The 18,707-nt window shown below is 41.4% G+C and overlaps 1 protein-coding gene across 2 annotated transcripts in view; it reads right to left on the bottom strand.

The window, feature by feature from the left end:
- Positions 1-18,707, bottom strand: part of LOC122562580 (sodium- and chloride-dependent GABA transporter 1-like) — a 109,875-nt gene that overhangs the window by 62,636 nt on the left and 28,532 nt on the right. The window contains exon 1 of one of the 2 annotated variants that reach the window (XM_043715538.1): positions 8,550-8,950. The exons of the other annotated variant lie outside the window; for it this stretch is intronic. Coding sequence (XP_043571473.1) covers positions 8,550-8,793 — 244 coding nt within the window. The 5' untranslated portion in view covers positions 8,794-8,950. Of the gene's footprint in view, positions 1-8,549; positions 8,951-18,707 lie in introns of those variants that run through there. 2 annotated transcript variants of the gene reach the window in all.

Below are 18,707 nucleotides of genomic sequence, written 5' to 3'. Positions count from 1 at the left end.
GGGGGGGGGGCGGGGGAGCGAGGAGGTATGGGCATGATTAAAGGTCAGACTGGCCAGGTGATAATAACTTGGCTATCCGTCACACTCTTAATAATGGCACAATGCTCACAAATTTCAATCCCGAGCTATCCTCTACTGACAATTGAAAATGACACTCAGAATATCTGTTATTTCGTTCCTTCCAGACTTCTTTTAAACAGCCTGGGATACAATTCATCCAGCCCTATTATTTATCCACCTTCAAGGAAGTCAGTTACTTGCCTTCTCATTATTATTACTATTTAATCTAATATTTTGCACCTCAACTTTAGCTGGAATGTCTGCATCATCACTCTTCTTTGTGAGCACAGAGACAGATACAGAGATCAGAGACAGATGCTAACATCATCTGCAACCATGCAAAACTGAAGCAAAAAAAAAAATTGCAATGCAATGATGAAACAGCAGGAAAATAACACTGATAAAACTTTCAAATGAGCTGACACAGGCATGATGAGCCAAATGGCTGCCTCCTGTGCTATACTATCCTAGGATTTGTACTTAGGGGTTTGAATGTAGTATTGGATTAAAAAGTAATGCCACAATGTTTGATCAGACAAACTTATGTTAACATTTTGGTGATTCCAGCAAAATAGACATTTATGTCCAAAACGTTGACTCTCCTGCCCCTCGGATGCTGCCTGGCCTGCTGTGCTTTTTCCAGCACCACTCTTTGACTCACTCCCTTTAAGCATCCTTACACCACAGATCAGGATCTACTGCCTCCACATAAGCAGTTTAAGAACTCTAACATTCTAACTATAAAGCCAGCTCCTTTTCTCCCCCATTTATTGCATGTAAGCAGGTCTAGAAAAGGTATGGAATTTACAGTCTTGACCTGCTGTTATGACTACAGTATTCATATGGCTGGCTCAGCTATGGTTAACTTATTTTAGATTTATAATAAGCAGTTATTCAGTTTACTAGTCTAAAAACCCCTTCCCCTTTGGTGAGTTTATTTTTGTGTTCAATGCAGGTAATGCCACATTTCCAATATACAAATCAGATAGATTCTGAAGTTCCTCTAAAGGTGGTTCACAATGATCATGAGAACAATGTATATTGCCTGACTATATCATTTCCTTCAGAAACCAAACAGATGCCACAAGCAAGATGTGTTATAGACAGGCATGAATTAAAGATCAAGTTCTAAATTACATGAACTTGGCAGTTTCAATGCAAGTAATGAGATATCAAGTCATTATTCATAGCAGCAGAGAAATAGCACAGATGTGTTACTGGAGTTAGGTTTTATTTAAATTGGGGTTGTATTTACAAATACTGTATCCAGGTAGGTTCCTATTGTGCATCCACATTAATATTAGTACCTCATATAGACAAGTGTAGGTGGGAAGATAAGTAGTGAGGAATGATCTACAAAAGGGATGTAGACAAACCAACTGCATGAGCAAAAACTTGACAGATGGAATATAACATTGGAAAATTAGAGGTTTCAGACTTTAAAACAAAGGGCAGCATTCCTGTCAAAGAGAATGGTGTATTTTTTAATTGGGAGTTCTTGCTCAAACTATATAAGGTATAGTTTGACCACACTTGAACAGTCTAAACAGTTTTGGCCCCCTTAAAGGGAGACATACCGGCACTAGAGGCAGTCCAGAGAAAGTTCACTAGGTTGATTTTGGATATGATTGATTGTTTTAGGAGTAGGTTAGGGCTGTATTCATTGGAGTTTAGAAAAATAGAGGTGACCGGATCGAAACATACAAGATTCTTAAGAGGCTCGGAGGAGTAGATGCTGAGAGACGCTTTCCTCATCACGGGGGGCCTAGGACTAAACGGCATTACCGCAGGGGAGGGAGTGAGAGGAGATTCCTCCTCCCTCCGAGGATACTGGATCAATGGAAATCAATACAGCAGAAGAGTGTAGAGGCTGAATCATTAAGTACATTCATGGATGAGATAAGAAAAATTTTTAATCAGAAAGGGAAAAGGTAGGAAAGTGCAGTTGAGAATTATCAGATCAGCTATAACCTAATTGATAGGAAATAGCAGGGAATAATTATACAGAATTATACTATCTCTACAGCATAGTAATTCGCTGTCAGTTCAGGACAATGGCAGCGGGGGTGTGTGATTTAATCAATAGCTAATGTCATACTGAACATGACCTGGGAATTTGAACAGGCTCAGTCTACAGCAAGCATTACTCTAACCCCATGCTGCATCTGATCTTGGAATGTTTAAGGGGACAGAAATTATTTGACATATGCAATGAGAAGACTTACACCTGTAACAATCAGGAAGAGGCAGAGATGGATCATCCATTTGCCACTGTTATTTGAAAGTGACTACCAAAACTTCAACCTGTTGTCCTCATGTGTTGGACTCAATGATCACTCTAAATGGAGAGGTTTGTGGAGCCTCCTTCTTCCATTAGAAGTTTAATTACCTGTCACTATTCAGGACTGCATGCGGAGGAACTCCAGAGCTTAGATCTTATTTGATGATTATGGGTTCATTTAGCTTTGTCTACAGCATGCTTGTAATCCTGGGTTGTAGCTTTACCAGATTGGTACCTCATTTTTAGACAGCCTGATATGTCCATGACTTGTCATTAAATCAAGATTGATTCCTTGCTTTGAAGGCAACAATAGAGTAAAGTAATTGCTCGACCAGTTTAAGAAATCAATTTTGCCAATGTTAACCGTTCACAGAACCTCATGGGTGCCCAGTTCATAGCTAATAGATCTATTGTAATCTATCCCACTTAATACCAGCATTGTTCCACACAATACAATAATATTGTCTTCAGAGAGAAAACAGGCCTTTATTTTCAAAAGATCATATAGTGGATCTTCATTCCAATACAGTCTTGGATGGAATGGCTGCAACAGGTCTTTGGTAAGGACAAAGTCAAATATGTTTTCCCTGTGTTGATTCTTTCACCAGTTGCTGCAAGTCCAGTCTGGCAAATACACCTTTCAGGACTTAGCCAGCTTAGTCAGTAAGTACAATCATGCTATTAAGTAATATCCGCATGCAGGGTGCACTCAGTGTTCTTGCTACTTTTGGTTCTTCTTTCAAATGTTTTTTGACAGAGATGTAATAATTCACCAGTTAAGATGAGGATGGAACAGTTGCTGTAATCTGCTGGAAGTCACCTTATCCATGTTTAGGACTCTCAGGATGATAAGTCTGCCCTGACAGTGTACCAATATGCATCAATTATCTATCTTGCCAGTAGGACCAAAGTAGGGTGGTTCTGGAGAAATCTGGGTCTAAAGATTTAACCACATCAGTGTGTTTAGCAAGCCTGTGGCACAAATTGCTATGGTACCTAGGGCAACATGTTTTCTGTCGTATTTTGAGAGCATGAGAATCAAAATATTTCCAAACTAAGGTGTTCAAGTTAATATAAAGCAAAGCAAATGTCCATATTCTAATCTTCTCCAAGGGTCAAAATTAAAAAATCATGCTCCTTGAAAATAATTCTTTGATCAAGATTTGACTATCTGCTGTATCCCATTGTGCAGCTTGGAGGCAGATTTGTTTAATCTGTTAAACACCTTAGGATTTATTACTAAATGAAAAGAGACACGATATAAAAAGTTGTTATCGTGTGCTAGTTACAGCTCAAGCACATTGTATCCTTATTTGAATGCTCATTTATGCTGAAAGCAATTCTATTAATCCAAAGCTAGACATCCTTGGTTACTACTGAAACCAAACTAAATCTCTTAATTATCACAATCTTATGGATTCTTTCTCCAGCTTTGTACATATTTTGCCTCAAAAAAAAAGCCTCAAACACTACTCTCGATCCTCCTTAATTTGGCAAAGATCACCAAATGCAGCAACAAGAGACACCAATAAGGACTGACAATAAAATTTACAATTTTTTCAGTTGGCAACCACTAGATTCACAATTCCACAGTTATTTAAACTGGATTTGGGTGGAGAAGAGCTGGTTACCAAGGCTCTCATTCAGCAGGGAAATAAAAGAATGTAAATGTTGGACTTGTTCATGTAGCTACACAGCTTCAAAGGACTGGGACCAATGTGGATAATTAATTGAACAGCATTTTGCAAAATAAAAAATTCTCCAAGCAATATCATATCCTCAGTACAAACAAGGGTTTCAAAACCATCCTGCTCAATAATACTTGGAATAAATTAGAGACAGAATCTTTGCCTTTTAAATTATACAGAAAAAAGATACTGTAAATATTTCTTGTAGACAATATGAATGTTGATTCTGAGAACGCAGTAATTGCCTGAAAAGTATTTTTTTTAACATTTGAAAAAGCCCTGGATTATAAATAAATACATTCTGATACGTTAAATATAAACCATAGTTTTAACTAATGTAAATAAACAAAAGAGGAATAGTATTACATTATTTTATTTCAATTAAACAACTCCTTTGAATTAAAAATACAAATTCCATTGCAATGCCACTGCAGCTGCCTCAATCCTAAGCTCTGGAATTGCCTTACAATTTAGTAAACTACATTGTCTCTCTAACTCCCTTCTCTTTTAAAATGATTCTTAAAACCTGCTCCTTTGACCAAGTCTTTGAGTTACCTATCCAAAACACTTTAGCTGGCTGAGTGTCAACTTTCATTTCATGAATGGGATGTTTAACTATCTTACACAAACAAGGTATTATTGTCATAATTGCAACCTCGGTGGACAAGCTGTTGCCCGAGATCTAGTAATATTGACAATATAATGCCATACAAGATACCATCTCTGAACCACAGGGAGTCCATCAGGCCAGCAGTGACTGTTCCCAGCAACCATACTCTCCAAAACGTATTTACCAGTTTTTCAGTTATCAAGATAGTAGAAAATTGAAAGACCATTATTCACAACTTCCATCATCTGATTTTAATATCAGAGACCTTCATGACCTAATATGGTTTTGGAAAGGAAGAAATCTGGATCTAAAATTGTGCAATCACCTGACCACAGATTGAAGTAAGCTCACAAAACTAATGTGGAATAATAAAATCATTAATATAAAATGGCAATTTTGGTTCCAAAATAAAAAAAAACTTAGAAGCCAGTCAACTGAGCTATGCATCAAAAACTTGTATCTCACGTTTTAATTTGCACTTTATGATACATGGCACATGTTGGATGTGATAGGTTACTGAAGTATCCAACTTAGAAACACAAACAAAGCCAGACTCGTTTGAACGGTTGCTCTGTAGCTGCTTGGCAGAGCAGCAGACTGAGAGAAGAAAATGGATCGGAAACAGCAAGGACTAGAAGAACCTCTCTTGCCCTAATTATCTCAAGAGCTGGTGAGAAGATAAAAGAGAAATATCCATTCAATCAACAGAAGGATTCTACAAATTTTGCTAGTGCTGAGGATACAGAATACCTAAACAACTCTGGTCTCAGATTCAACTATAACCACTCACCGACTCAGGACTTCTTAAAAATGTATATTATTTCTTTTTACTGTGTTATGCCTTCTTTTTAAAACTCTATACCTGTGTTTTTTGCACATTATTATTTTGCTCAAGAGCTCTTTCACTCTAGAAATCTTACAATTTTCTCCTTAATTTGACAAGTAGTAAGCTTTAATTAAAGGGTTATATAGCTGCATTCTAGAATGAATTAATTTTTTTTTTAACTGCAGTCAACCAAAGGGAAGAGGGTTGGTTTAAAAGAGGGGAACCTACTCACCTGGTTGCAGCAAAATTATATGTTTTCATGCCTATAACGAGCTACCATTATGAAACTAAGGTGGAGCAGGAGGGGGAGAGGAGAGAGAAGCAGGCAGGAGTCTCAAGGTACCGTACATTTTCATCTTTTATAAGTTTTCATATAGGCACGATCAAACATTTCTTTAGTGTTACTAGAGGTGCATGTGCATCAATACTAATCATGCATGGATGAAACTGTTAGTTGGTAGGAATTTCAGTATGTTCTTAAATCATACAGGACACGGGATGACGTTCACTCATTAGGGCTGTGGCAGTTTTTCCAAACCACAATCCAATTTTTGTGGGCGGCACGGTGGCACAGTGGTTAGCACTGCTGCCTCACAGCGCCTGAGACCCGGGTTCAATTCCCGCCTCAGGCGACTGTCTGTGTGGAGTTTGCACGTTCTCCCCGTGTCTGCGTGGGTTTCCTCCGGGTGCTCCGGTTTCCTCCCACAGTCCAAAAGATGTGCAGGGTCAGGTGAATTGGCCATGCTAAATTGCCCGTAGTGTTAGGTAAGGGGTAAATGTAGGGGTATGGGTGGGTTTCGCTTCGGCGGGTCGGTGTGGACTTGTTGGGCCGAAGGGCCTGTTTCTACACTGTAATGTAATGTAATCTAATCTAATTTTGTGCTTGGTCCTTTCCTTCAAGTCCTTTCTCCTCACACCCCCACCTTTCAAGTAAATTTGTCCAAATTCCCATTTGAAAGTACTATTTATTCTCCTTCCATGACTTTTTCAGAAAGCATATTCAAGCAGATGCTCCCTATTTACTCTAACACAAACTTCGAGGGGAATAAAATGAAAATCAAAAGTCTACACTTCAACTAAACATGTGACTGGCAAACAATTGCAACTGACTTGTAAAGAGTTAAACAATAAAACCACGCACATACAATCTGGCTTCTTTCAGTTTCAGTATAGCTTGCTTAAACAGACCCCTTGTAGCAGAGTGCAAATCAGAAAACCTCCTAGATTGCTAACACAGTGCCTGGAACATTAAATCCTTAATGCTTGGAGAGACCAGAACAATCTAACAGGGCCAACCGTCAACAGTGAAATGTTTACCGTTTGTCGTCTCCAAAACCTATTTCAGGCTGGCAAATTTGAACTGGACTTTCTCATTCATGACCTGTATAGACCATTTCCCAACATTACAGAAGATCAATTGCCAGAATGAGGATGAGGTAAAAATTAACCTTGCAATGATTCAGTTATTCGATCAAACCTGAAAACATGGTGAGAGTACGGACACACAGAGGATGACATGACCCGAATGCCACAAGGTACGAGTGCTAACTTGGAAACTTGTTGCAGGTGAGTACAGATGAAGAAAGTGATGTGCTTTTGTATTCTTTCAGCCTCCAGAGGCCGATGTAAATGTTCATGGTTTTAATTCTGTTAGTAGGCGGGTGATTGTTTTGGTGAGTTATGATTTTCTCTCTAATTGTGGCAACTGTAATTTGAACAACTATTCGGAACATGCTGTATAAATTTAATACAATACTGTTAAGTCCCATTTAGTGTTGCCTCATTTAATTACTGTTTCACTTAAATGGTCAGTTAATGAGGCTTGAATTCTTGGACAGTGTCATAAGATTAGGCTCACTGGTCAAACCTAGGGCTGTGTGACCTATTCAATGCCATTTTACATTGGTATCTCCCATATTATAGCCAATACTTTCCCAGCCCTTTGACTTGTGGCCACAACTGCTCCCAGATTCACTCACTCGCAGATCCCTTCCTTCTCCCCATTCCTTTGATTCCCCTGCTCAACGTTTCGGGTGTTTCACCTCCTGTCCTGAAGAAGGGTTACACGCAAAATGTCAACTTCTGCACCTCCTGATGCTGCCTGGCTTGCTGTGTTCTTCCAGCCTCCTGGCAAGCCATTGCTGGTGCTTTTAAAACCAGGGTGAGGGAGATAGCTGAGGAAAGCAGAGTGAGTCTATACTTACTGGCCACGAATGAGATTTGATCTTACAAAACATGGAATTCTGAGGAGGCTGGGCACGGTAGACAAGAGGATGATATTTCTGCAAAATGGGGCACATCTTAAAAGTAACCTAAAAATAAAAGGCCCCTCATTTAACACAGAGGTGAAGTGCAACTTCTGAGGGTCAACAGTCTTTGGAATTCTCTTCTATAGTAGAGGCAGGGTCATTATTTGACTGGAGTCAAGGAGAAGTTAGATGTTTGATCAGTGGAATTAAAAGGTATTAAGGAACCAGTGGAATTAAGGCTGCAATTTGATCAACCATGATCTTATTCAGTGTGGAGCAGATGTGATGACTCAAATGGCCCTATTTGTTTGGCTTTTATGAATACAGCTATACATGCTTTATCACGAGTCCTATTATTTTTACACTGCTATCTTCTTCTGAAACCATTTCAGAAAACCAACTGGTTTCCCTTCATACAACTAATTCAAAACGCTCATTTACAAATCTTTCCCAGGGACTCAAGGGGAGTCTTTTAAGTTACAGATTAAAAAAAATGAAGTGCGAATGCTGGAAATCAGAAACAAAAGCAGACACTGCTGAGTTTTTCCAGCAATATCTGTTTTTTTTTTCTTGAGTTATGTCCTTTCCTTCTTTAGGGAGAAATTATAGATACTTTCTCCCCAGCTGGAGGAGCTGTGTAGTTCCTCGGAATCCTGGATGTGGTTACTTAATTTTCCCTTTAGAAACACAACACATGGGTTTCCACCATGCTTTAGCTCCTCCAGTCTTGCTCAAACGCTTCGAGTTTGGCCTCTATAGAGAAATGCGTTTCCCTCGCAACTACTCCACCCCCTAAAGACGGGTTATCGGTATGTACCCGGCTCCCCTGGCTTACCTCCCCCACTCTTATAGCACAGATACGGGAACCTCCAGACGTTCCCCAGTCCCACCGCGTAGCCAACACAGACCAAGGTGAACTCCAACTGGCGGCTCCATGTCTCGCTGCCTCGCCGAGGGGCTGGGAGCGAGTAGCGGAGCGGTCCAGACCGAGCCCCCTCTCCTTTGTCCGGCTCCAGCCTCATTTCCTCCGCGACCATCCCCGTTGCCTTATCATCGGTGCGTTGAGCCCCGTGTCCCATAATCTCCCTGCGTTAGTCAATGAGCGATGGGTCGTGTGGGCAACACCGTTGTTTGAAGATGTACCGCCTCTTCAACTGGAAAGAATGACACGCTGCACAGCCCGGAGCGCTCTCACTTTTATCCATCGGGTTGCCCTCCCAAGCTCCTCCTCCACCTCGCAGCCATCAGAATACTGTACTCGTCCAGCTCCGCGAACCCGCCCTCAACACAGGCACCCGGCCTCGATCATGTTTCCGTTCTTCTCTTTACGTAATCCGATATCTAAGCAACCTTCGCACAGAAGAACAGTTTTTTTTATATAAAAATGACTCAGCTCGAAGAAACGGTTCCACTGCAATGTGAACAATGATGCACGCTGTCATCTAAGAGTTAACAAATGCACTCCCTTTATTTTTGACAAAAAAAAGTCATAAATAATCATAGCTAAATTAAGTGAAACGTAACTAAAAAGGACGTCATTCGCTGTTCAGGAATTCTTGAGATCAGCAATAGCATTGAAGACTTCCACATACAGTTGGACATAATTTGTTCCGTCTTCAGGGTACCTGGCTTTGAACCGCAGGAGAGAGGTAGCAAACGGGCTGAGTGACCTCCTTCTGTCATGATGTTATTGTTCACTTAAAAATTTTCTTACTGAAATTCGAAATTAGTTTTCCTAGCTATCTTCACCATCCTTCCTGACAAGAGTCTGAGACTAAACCAGTCTGTAACCTGGAGTCATGTTCAAATTCGAGAAGAGGTTCCCATCTCATATTTGAATCATCAATAACACTACCTAAAGTATTCGTCTGGCTCATCTTATTCACTGGCAGAAGTCTCATTTTTACCTCATATCTCTAGATTCCACTATCTAATTCACACTACCTGGTCTCTCGTTTACAAACCTCGGTAAACTTGAAGTTGTCAGAAACTCTACTGTCTAGGTGTCTTAATTTGCACAAAGTTGTCTTCACCCATCATCTTATGCTCACTAATTCTCATTGGTTTCTGGTCATACATCATCTTCATTGAAGAGCTTTCTAATATTCTCATCAAGCCCTTGTATAGTCTTTAAGCTCAGTTCCTGTACCTTTTCCAGTCAAATAACGTTCTGGAGATATACATGCTCATCTAATGCTGGGCTCTTTAACATCTCTAGTATTAATTGCTTCACCATTGAGGCTGTACCTTCCGCTGCTGGCATGGAGCCCTTAAATCTGGCATTTCTTCCCTAAACCTCTCTCCTTTGTTGTCCTTCTTTAAGGCACTCCCGAAAACCCACGCTGGTGACTGAGATTTTGGTCATCAGACTTATTTTCTCTTTGAGACTGGTGGTCATATTTTGATTTTATATTTTGTGAAGTAGCTTGGGACATGAGTTTTTACATTAAAACCATGACAACAAAATACACGTTGTTCCTATTGCACACGAGGAGGCTTCTCCCATTTCATTCAAAATATTTCTAGAGGTATCCTCCTGATCTCAGTTGGGGTTGGGGAATGTAGCTGAAAATGCATTAGGTAGATGAAGGTGGGGGAGAAGGTGTTAGGTCAGAGAGGAGGGGGGAGTGGATAGATGGGAAAGGTCATGCACAGGTCAGGAGGCTTGGGACTGGGAAATGAGGAAACTGGTGAAATCCACATGGATCCCTCGTGGTTGCAGGGTCCCAAGGCAGAATATGAAGCATTCCTCCTCCCACCATCAGGTGGTAAGGGTTTGGCAATGGAGGAGGCCCAGGACCTGTGTGTCCTTGGTGGAATGGGAGGGGGAGTTGAAGTGTTCAGCCATGGGGCGGTGGAATTGGTTGGTGCAGGTGTCCCAGAGATGTTCTCAAATGATCTGCAAATTGCATCAGGGATACAGGCTGCCTGACGAGACCACAATCAGGTGCAACAGATGTAGATGACACTGGTGGAAGTACAACCAAATTTGTCAGATGTGGGAGGATCCTTAGGGGCTTTGGTCAGAGGTGAGGTGGGGGGAGGGGGGAGAAAAAAAAAGGTGTGGGTACTTCATGTGGTGGAGGGGAAGGTGTCAGGAGGGGAGTGTGGGGAGAGTGACATAGGTCTGATGGAGTGATCTCTCCAGACTGCTGATAGGGGTGGGGAGTGAAATATATCTCTGGTGGTGGGGTCCGTTTGTAGATGGCAGAGGATGGTGCGATGTATAGAGAGGTCGGTGGGGTGGAAGGTGAGGACCAGGGGGGTCCTCACCTTTCCCATCTATGTGCTCCACCCTATCACCTTTTCCCAGTGTGTGCAAAAGGGTCCAACTCAATGGAGCCTGCAGCAGTGACTGAGCTTGTGGGTGTGTTGCCCATGTGAACTGTAGTAAACAACAGGTATATGTTGCAAATTCCCCAGGTGTGGACAAAAAAAAAAAAAAACAACCAGTAGAGTAATGTACAATTTTGCTCTCCTTCATGTTGGGAGGAGCTGGTGCTGGACTGGGATAGACAAAGCTAAAAACACTCAACACCAAGTTATAGTCCAACAGGTTTATTTGGAAGCATTAGTCATGACACTAATCTTTTGTTATAAATTGTATTATGGTCCTGCTCCACATCTACAGGAGGAAGGAACCGTGTTCTGAAAGCTAGTGCCTCCAAGTAAGTGCTCTCCTTACAGGTAGTTCTCCTATAATGCAGTAGTTGTGTTCTCATGCAGCTTGGTGTATGAAAAAAAATTGTGCAATATAAGTAATAGGACCTATGGGAAAAGTAGGGTTGGGGGGGGGGGGGGGTGAACCACAAAATATCAGTAAAAATCAAAACAAAAATTAGTTAGACTATGCTATCATTTGTTAGGCTAAATAAAATCTTTAAATCATTATTTTAATGTAAACTTAGTATTCCAGTGTTAAGGTTATTGACTACAATCTTTCATGAAACTCTTCACTAGAGAGCATGCAGGCTGACCACATGATACTGATGCACAAGTCAGGGTTGTCCTCTGGTTTAAAATTAAAAAAAACCACTTACTTCTAAACGTAGACTACAATTTCAAATTTCAAGACTGCAGAGCTGATTGTACACCCTGGTCCAACACTGGCATCTCTCTAAAACAGGAATGCAAAGATAAAAATCACAACACCCAGGTTATAGTCCAACTAAAACTGTTGGACTATAACCTAGTGTTGTGTGATTTTTAAACTGTTTTAGCTGAACACATTTTGCAAACAGGATCCTGAAGGTGTTTTGCTGTTCAGCTAGTGCCAGGTTTATAAAATTACTTAATTTTGTCACTAAGATTCTGTAACGATCAGATTCATAGCTCCTTGAAAGTAGAGTTACAGGTAGATAGGATAGTGAAGGCAGTGTTTGTGTGCTTTCCTTTATTGGTCAGAGTATTGAGTATAGGAGTTGGGAGGTCATGTTGCAGCTGTACAGGACATTGGTTAGGCCACTGTTAGACTATTGCGTGCAATTCTGGTCTCCTTTCTATCAGAAGGATGTGGTGAAACTTTTTTTAAAGACTCCAGAAAAGAGTTACAAGGATGTTGCCAGGGTTGGAGGATTTAAGTTACAAGGAGAGGTTGAATAAGTTAGGGCTGTTTTCCCTGGAGCATCAAAGGCTGAGGGGTGACAGAGGTTTATAAAATCATGAGGGGCATGAATAGGATAATAGGCAAAGTCTTTTCCCTGGGGTGGTGGAGTCCAGAACTAGAGGGCATAGGTTTAGGGAGAGGAGAAAGATAAAAAAAAAAGGACCGAAGGGACAACTTTTTCATGCACAGGGTGGAACGTGTATGGAATCTGCTGCCAGAGGAAGTTGTGGAGGCTGGTACAATTGCATTATTTAAAAGGCACATGGATGAGTATATGAATAGGAAGAGTTTAATGGGATATGGGCCAAGTGTTGGTAAATGGCTCTAGCTTAGGTTGGGATATCTGGCCAGCATGGACGGGTTGGACTAAAGGGTCTGTTTCCGTGCTGTACATCTTTATGACTATGGCCTTCATCTACCTATCGCATTCTTAGCTACCTTCTCCCAAACATCACCCCCCCCCAATTATCTCTCAGGCCCCCAGCCCACAAGTCTCATTCCTGATGAAGGGCTTATGCCCAAAACATCAATTCTCCTGCTCCGCGATGCTGCCTGACTTGCTGCACTTTTCCAGCATCACAACTGTAATCTCCAGCATCTGCAGTCCTCACTTTCTCCATATTAGCCCAACAGTGGGACATGACATAAAACAAACAGAAAAAGAGATCTTATCGGTTCCCAGTCACACACAAGAAGTGCACCAGCTTCTGTCTGACCTGCTTGAAAAATGCTTCTTTTTTGGTTTAAAGTGCTTCTCCTCTGACCTGTGCAGAAAATGCATCAGGTGCAACTACACAAGTATCTTTCTGCCAGCATTTGAAACTGGACACATGGGCTGGCTGGCAACTCACCCTCACATCCAACATTCAAGCTGAATAAAGAATGGGATATGTTTGCCAGTGTTATTATTCTTGCATTCAATCAGTAAATTTATGGAATGGCATACACAAATCCCTCACTTCAGAAGAGGGAGGCAAGACAGAAAACACCTTTGGATACATTTCTGCTGCAAAAAATCATCAAGACAGGATTGGAAAACTCTGGCTATCAAATGGTTCACTCATGGGCAATGGCTTACCACAGAGTCAGAGGTAAAAACAAGGACTGCAGATGCTGGAAACCAGATTCTAGATTAAAGTGGTGCTGGAAAAGCACAGCAGTTCAGGCAGCATCCAAGGAACAGGAAAATTGACATTTCAGGCAAAAGCCCTTCATTGGGTCATTCCTGATGAAGGGCTTTTCCTGTTATGTCAATTTTCCTGCTCCTCAGATGCTGCCCGACCCGCTGTGCTTTTCCAGCACCACTCTAATCTAGAATCTAGTTTCCAGCTTCTGCAATCCTCACCTTTCACCTCTTCTGAACCCTCTCTAGCTTAATAATATCCTTCCTACATTGTAGCATCTCCGAGCTAGATACAGCATCTTTTGTTTTATTTACTCATGGGATGTTGGTCGCTAGATGGGAAAGTATTTGTTTGCAATCCCTAGTTGCTCTTGAGAAAGTTGTGGGGAGCTGCCTTCTTCAGCCACTGCAGTCCATGAATTATAAGTAGGCCCACAATTCTGTTCAGGAGGAAGTTCTTGGAATTTTGACCCAATGACACTGAAGGAATGTTGATATAATTTCAAGTCAGGATAGTGAGTGGCTTGGAGGGGAACTTGAATGTTGTTCATGTTTCCATCTAATTGCTGCTCTTGTCCTTCTAATGGAAGTCGTCACGGGTTTGAATGTACTATCGAAGGAGGTTTGGTCAATTCTGCAGCACATCTTGTAGTTGGTTCACATTGCTGTGACTCAGCTTTGGTAATAGAGGGGGGGTTTGGTACCGATCAGGTGGGCTGCCTTGTCCTAGATGGTGTCAAGTTTCTGGAGTGTTGCAGGAGCTACATACATCCAAGCAAATGAGGAACATTTCATCACACTTCCAACTTGTGCCTTGTAGATGGTGGACAAGTTCTAGATAATCATTTGTTAGTGTTTCTCGTCTGACTTGCTCTTGCGGCTATTGTATTTATGTGACAAGTCCAGTTCAGCTTGTCAATGGTAGCCCTCAGGATGTTGTTTGTGAGGGATTCAGTGATGGCAATGCCATTGAATGACAAGGGAGCTATGGTTAGATTGTTTCTAATTGGAGATGGTCATTTATGGGATGCAAATGTTCCTTGCTAATTTTCAAACCAAGCCTGGAGAATGTCCAAGGCCTTGTTATATTTGAACATTGACTGCTTCCTTATCGGAGAAATTAAGAATGGTGCTGAACATTGTTTTGCTGATGACTGTACAGCACCTCTGATCTGATGATTGAGGGAAATTCACTGATGAAGCAGCTGAAGATGGTTGGGCCTACAGCACTATCCGGAGGAACTCCTGCAGAGATATCCTGGAGTTAAGATTACAGACCTCTAACAACCACAAATCATCTTTCTAGTTACCAAATATGACTCCAACCAGCAAAGACTTCTCTTTAAACACCCCTAAAAATTGTCAAGGGCAGTCACTCACCTTATCTGAGCTGGTTACTATGACATATCATTTTCTGAGTGAACCTGCATTAAAAACTGTTTACACAAAACAAGAAACAAAGACGCCAATAACATGATACACTGACTAAATATTTCTATTTTCTCAGACTAATGCCTCATTATATGAGGATGTTGAATAAAAATAGAATTCACATATTGAAATCTAGCACAGCATTGTCATTTTGACATGTTTTGTTTCAAATTTTCTTATCAAGGTTCCACAACTGTTATATTTGCAAGCTTCTTTTTCCCCTGTTATTCTCGTTGTTTTTTTTTCTATTTCCTCCTATTTTCACTGAAAGATGTGAACTTTCACTTCAGAAAGTTCACATCTTTTTGAACTTCTGAAAGATAGTTCAGAAAAGATGTTGCCAGAGTTGGAGCTATTGGGAGAGGCTGAATAGATTGGGGCTATTTTTTCCTGAAGGCTGTGTAATTGAATTTTGGATAATCAAAGATGGAGGACAAGAAAAATTTGTGGCTGTAACAGCTGCTTTTTTTTTGGGGTATTTTAGTTGTTGGTGGCGATTTCCTCAAATTCCAGGAGCAGCAATTACTGCTTTATAAGCTGTTGCATTGTTTTGGAACTTGAAAAAAAAAGTCAAAACAATGGCACTTTGCAATACATGGTCAGTGAAGGAGAGGGAGAGAGAAAAAGAAACCTACACTGCTAACTGACAGCAGTGAATCTGCACAGTTACGCCTTTGCTGATGGAATTCATGTATCGCTGGACATCAGAGTGCATCTAGGAAAAACTTAAACAGCGAAATTCACAACTGATCTTGGAGGAACCTGTTTGGGAGAGGTCACAGCACAGAAACAGATAAAATTATTCACTTAAGTGCAGCCTTACTGTATATTTACAATAGTGAGTAGAGTGGGTCCTTTCTTGATTATGTTTTATTGAGATCCGCCTCTTGATTAAATTTTAAAAATAAGCCATAAGTGTTAAGTTAGCCTGGAGCAGTATTTGGAGAGCAATAACATGGTGCTATTTTCTGGGTCTGTAAGTTGGAAGAATGGCCTTTAGTAGAGTGATATGCTCTTTTGTCGGGATGTGGGAGTTTCAATTTTGGTTGGTGGGCATGTTGTTGGAGGGAATCCTGAAGGACAGGACTTACATGTATTTGGAAAGGCAAGGACGGATTAGGGATAGTCATCATGGCTTTGTGTGTGGAAAATCTTGTCTCATGAAGGATTGATGGAGGGTAGAGTGGTGGACTTGATCTATATGGACTTCAGTAAGGCATTTGACAAGGATCCCCATGGGAGACTGGTTAGCAAGGTTGGATCTCATGAAATACAAGGAGAACTAGCCATTTAGATACAGAATTAGCTCAAAAGGTAGAAGACAGAAAGGTGGTGGTAGAGGGTTGTTTTTTCAGACTGGAGGCCTGTGACCAGTGGAGTGCCACAAGGATCGGTGCTGGGCCCACTACTTTTCTTCATCATTTGTTTAAATGATTTGGATGTGGACATAGAAGATATACTTAGTAAGTTTGCAGATGACACCAAAATTGGAGGTGTAGTGGACAGTGAAGGTTACCTCAGATTTCAACGGGATCTTGATCAGATGGGCCAATGGGCTGAGTGGCAGGTGGAGTTAGATTTAGATAAATGTGTGGAGCTGCGTTTTGGGAAAGCAAGTCTTAGCAGGACTTATACACATAATGGTAAGGGCCTAGGGAGTGTTGAAGAAAGACTCTGGAGTGCACGTTCATAGCTCCTTGAAAGTAGAGACGCAGTTAGATAGGATAGTGAAGACAACATTTAATAAGTTTTCCTTTATTGGTCAGAATAAAGAGTATAGGAGTTGGGAGATTATGTTGCAGCTGTACAGGACATTGGATAGGTCACTTTTGGAATATTGCGTGCAATTCTGGTCTCCTTCCTATCAGGAGGATGTTGTGAAACTTGAAAGGGTTCAGAAAAGTTACAAGGATGTTGCCAGGGTTGGAGGATTTGAGTATATGGAGAGGCTGAATAGGCTAGGGCTGTTTTCCCTGAAGTGTCAGAGGCCGAGGGGTGACCTTATAAAAATCATGAGGGGTGTGGGACAGGATAAATAGACAAAGTCTTTTTCCTGGGGTGGGAAAGTCCAGAACTAGAGGGCATAGGTTTAGGATGAGAGGGGAAAGATATAAAAGAGAACTAAGGGGCAACTCTTTCACACAGAGGGTTGAGTGTGTATGGAATGAGCTGCCAGAGGAAGTGGAGGAGGCTGGGACAATTCAACATTTCAATGACATCTGGATGGGTTTATGAATAGGAAAGGTTTAGAAGGATACGGGCCAAGTGTTGGCAAATGGGACTAGATTAGTTTGGGATCTCTGTTCGGAATGGATGAGTTGGACCAAAGGCTTTGTTTCCATGCTGTACATCACTATGACTCTACATAGAAGTTTATAAAATCATGAGGGGCGTGAATAGCCAATGTCTTTTCCCCCAGAATAGGGAAGTCCACAACTAGAGTGCATAGGTTTAAGGTGAAAGGGGAAACCTGGTAGGCAGGTTTTCTACTGCAACACCGCTACATTTAAACTAAGTAGCAGGGGGGAGGGGACAAACTGGATGTTTAAAAAGGAGAGTGAAATAAGGGTTGATGGGAAGGGTGAGAGCAGTAACAAATTTAAAAAACTATACATGAATGCACGAAGCATTAGACATAAGATGGATGAGCTGGAGGCTCTTTTGGAAATTGGCAGATACAATATTGTGGAGATAACAGAAACGTGGCTTCAAGTGGACAGGGCCTGGGAAATGATTATTCAAGGATACACGTGCTATCGTAAGGACAGACTGACGGGCAGAGGGGGTGTGGTGGCCTTGTGAGTCAGTGTGGAGCTTCAAAATACTAAGGGTAAAAAAACCTTCTTGGGAGTCATCTACAGGCCCCCAAACAGTAGTCTGGATGTCGGATGTAAGTTGAATCAGGAGCTGAAATTGGCCTGTCGCAAAGATGTCACTACAGTTGTTATGGGGGATTTTAACATGCAGATAGACTGGGAGAATCAGGATGGTATTGGGCCACAAGAAAGACTTTATGGAGTGCCTCAGAGATGGATTCTTAGAGCAGCTGGTGCTGGAGCCGACCGGGAGAAGGCAATTCTGGATCTGGTATTGTGTAACGAACCAGAATTGGTCAGAGACCTCGAAGTGAAGGAGCCATTGGGAAGTAGTGACCACAATACAATAAGCTTCAATCTGCAATTTGAGGGGGAGAGGTACAGTCGGAAGTGACAGTACTTCTGTTGAATAAAGGGAACTATGGAGCTATGAGGGAGGAGCTGGCCAAATTTCAATGGTGCAATACCTTAGCAGGGATGACCGTGGAGGAACAATGGCGGATATTTCTGTGTATAATGCAGAAATTGCAGGATCAGTTCATTCCTAAAAGGAAGAAAGATCCCAGGAGGAGGCATGGGCGGCCGAGGCTGACGAGGGTAGTAAATAAACAAAGTTGAGAGAGAAAAAGTATAACATAGCTAAGATAAGTGGGAAAACTGAGGACTGGGAAGCTTTTAAAGAGCACAGAGGATTACTAAGAAGGAAATACGCAGAGGAAAAATGAGGTACGAAGGTAAACTGGCCAAGAATATTAAGGAGGATAGTAAAAGCCTTTTTAGGTATGTGGAAGGCAAAAAAATGGTTAGGACAAAAATTGGGCCCTTGAAGACAGAAACAGGGGAATAAGAAATGGCAGAGGAATTAAATGGGTACTTCAGATCTGTGTTCACTGGGGAAGACACAAGCAATCTCCCTGAGGTAACAGTGGCTGAAGGACCTGAACTTAAGGGAATTTATATTTGCCAGGAATTGGTGTTGGAGAGACTGTTAGGTCTGAAGATTGATAAGTCCCCGGG

Source organism: Chiloscyllium plagiosum, chromosome 25, assembly GCF_004010195.1.
Source record: "Chiloscyllium plagiosum isolate BGI_BamShark_2017 chromosome 25, ASM401019v2, whole genome shotgun sequence".
NCBI classification, from domain to species: Eukaryota; Metazoa; Chordata; class Chondrichthyes; order Orectolobiformes; family Hemiscylliidae; genus Chiloscyllium; species Chiloscyllium plagiosum.
The sequence above is the reverse complement of the archived record's forward strand: the minus strand, read 5'-3'. Positions and strand labels throughout refer to the sequence as shown.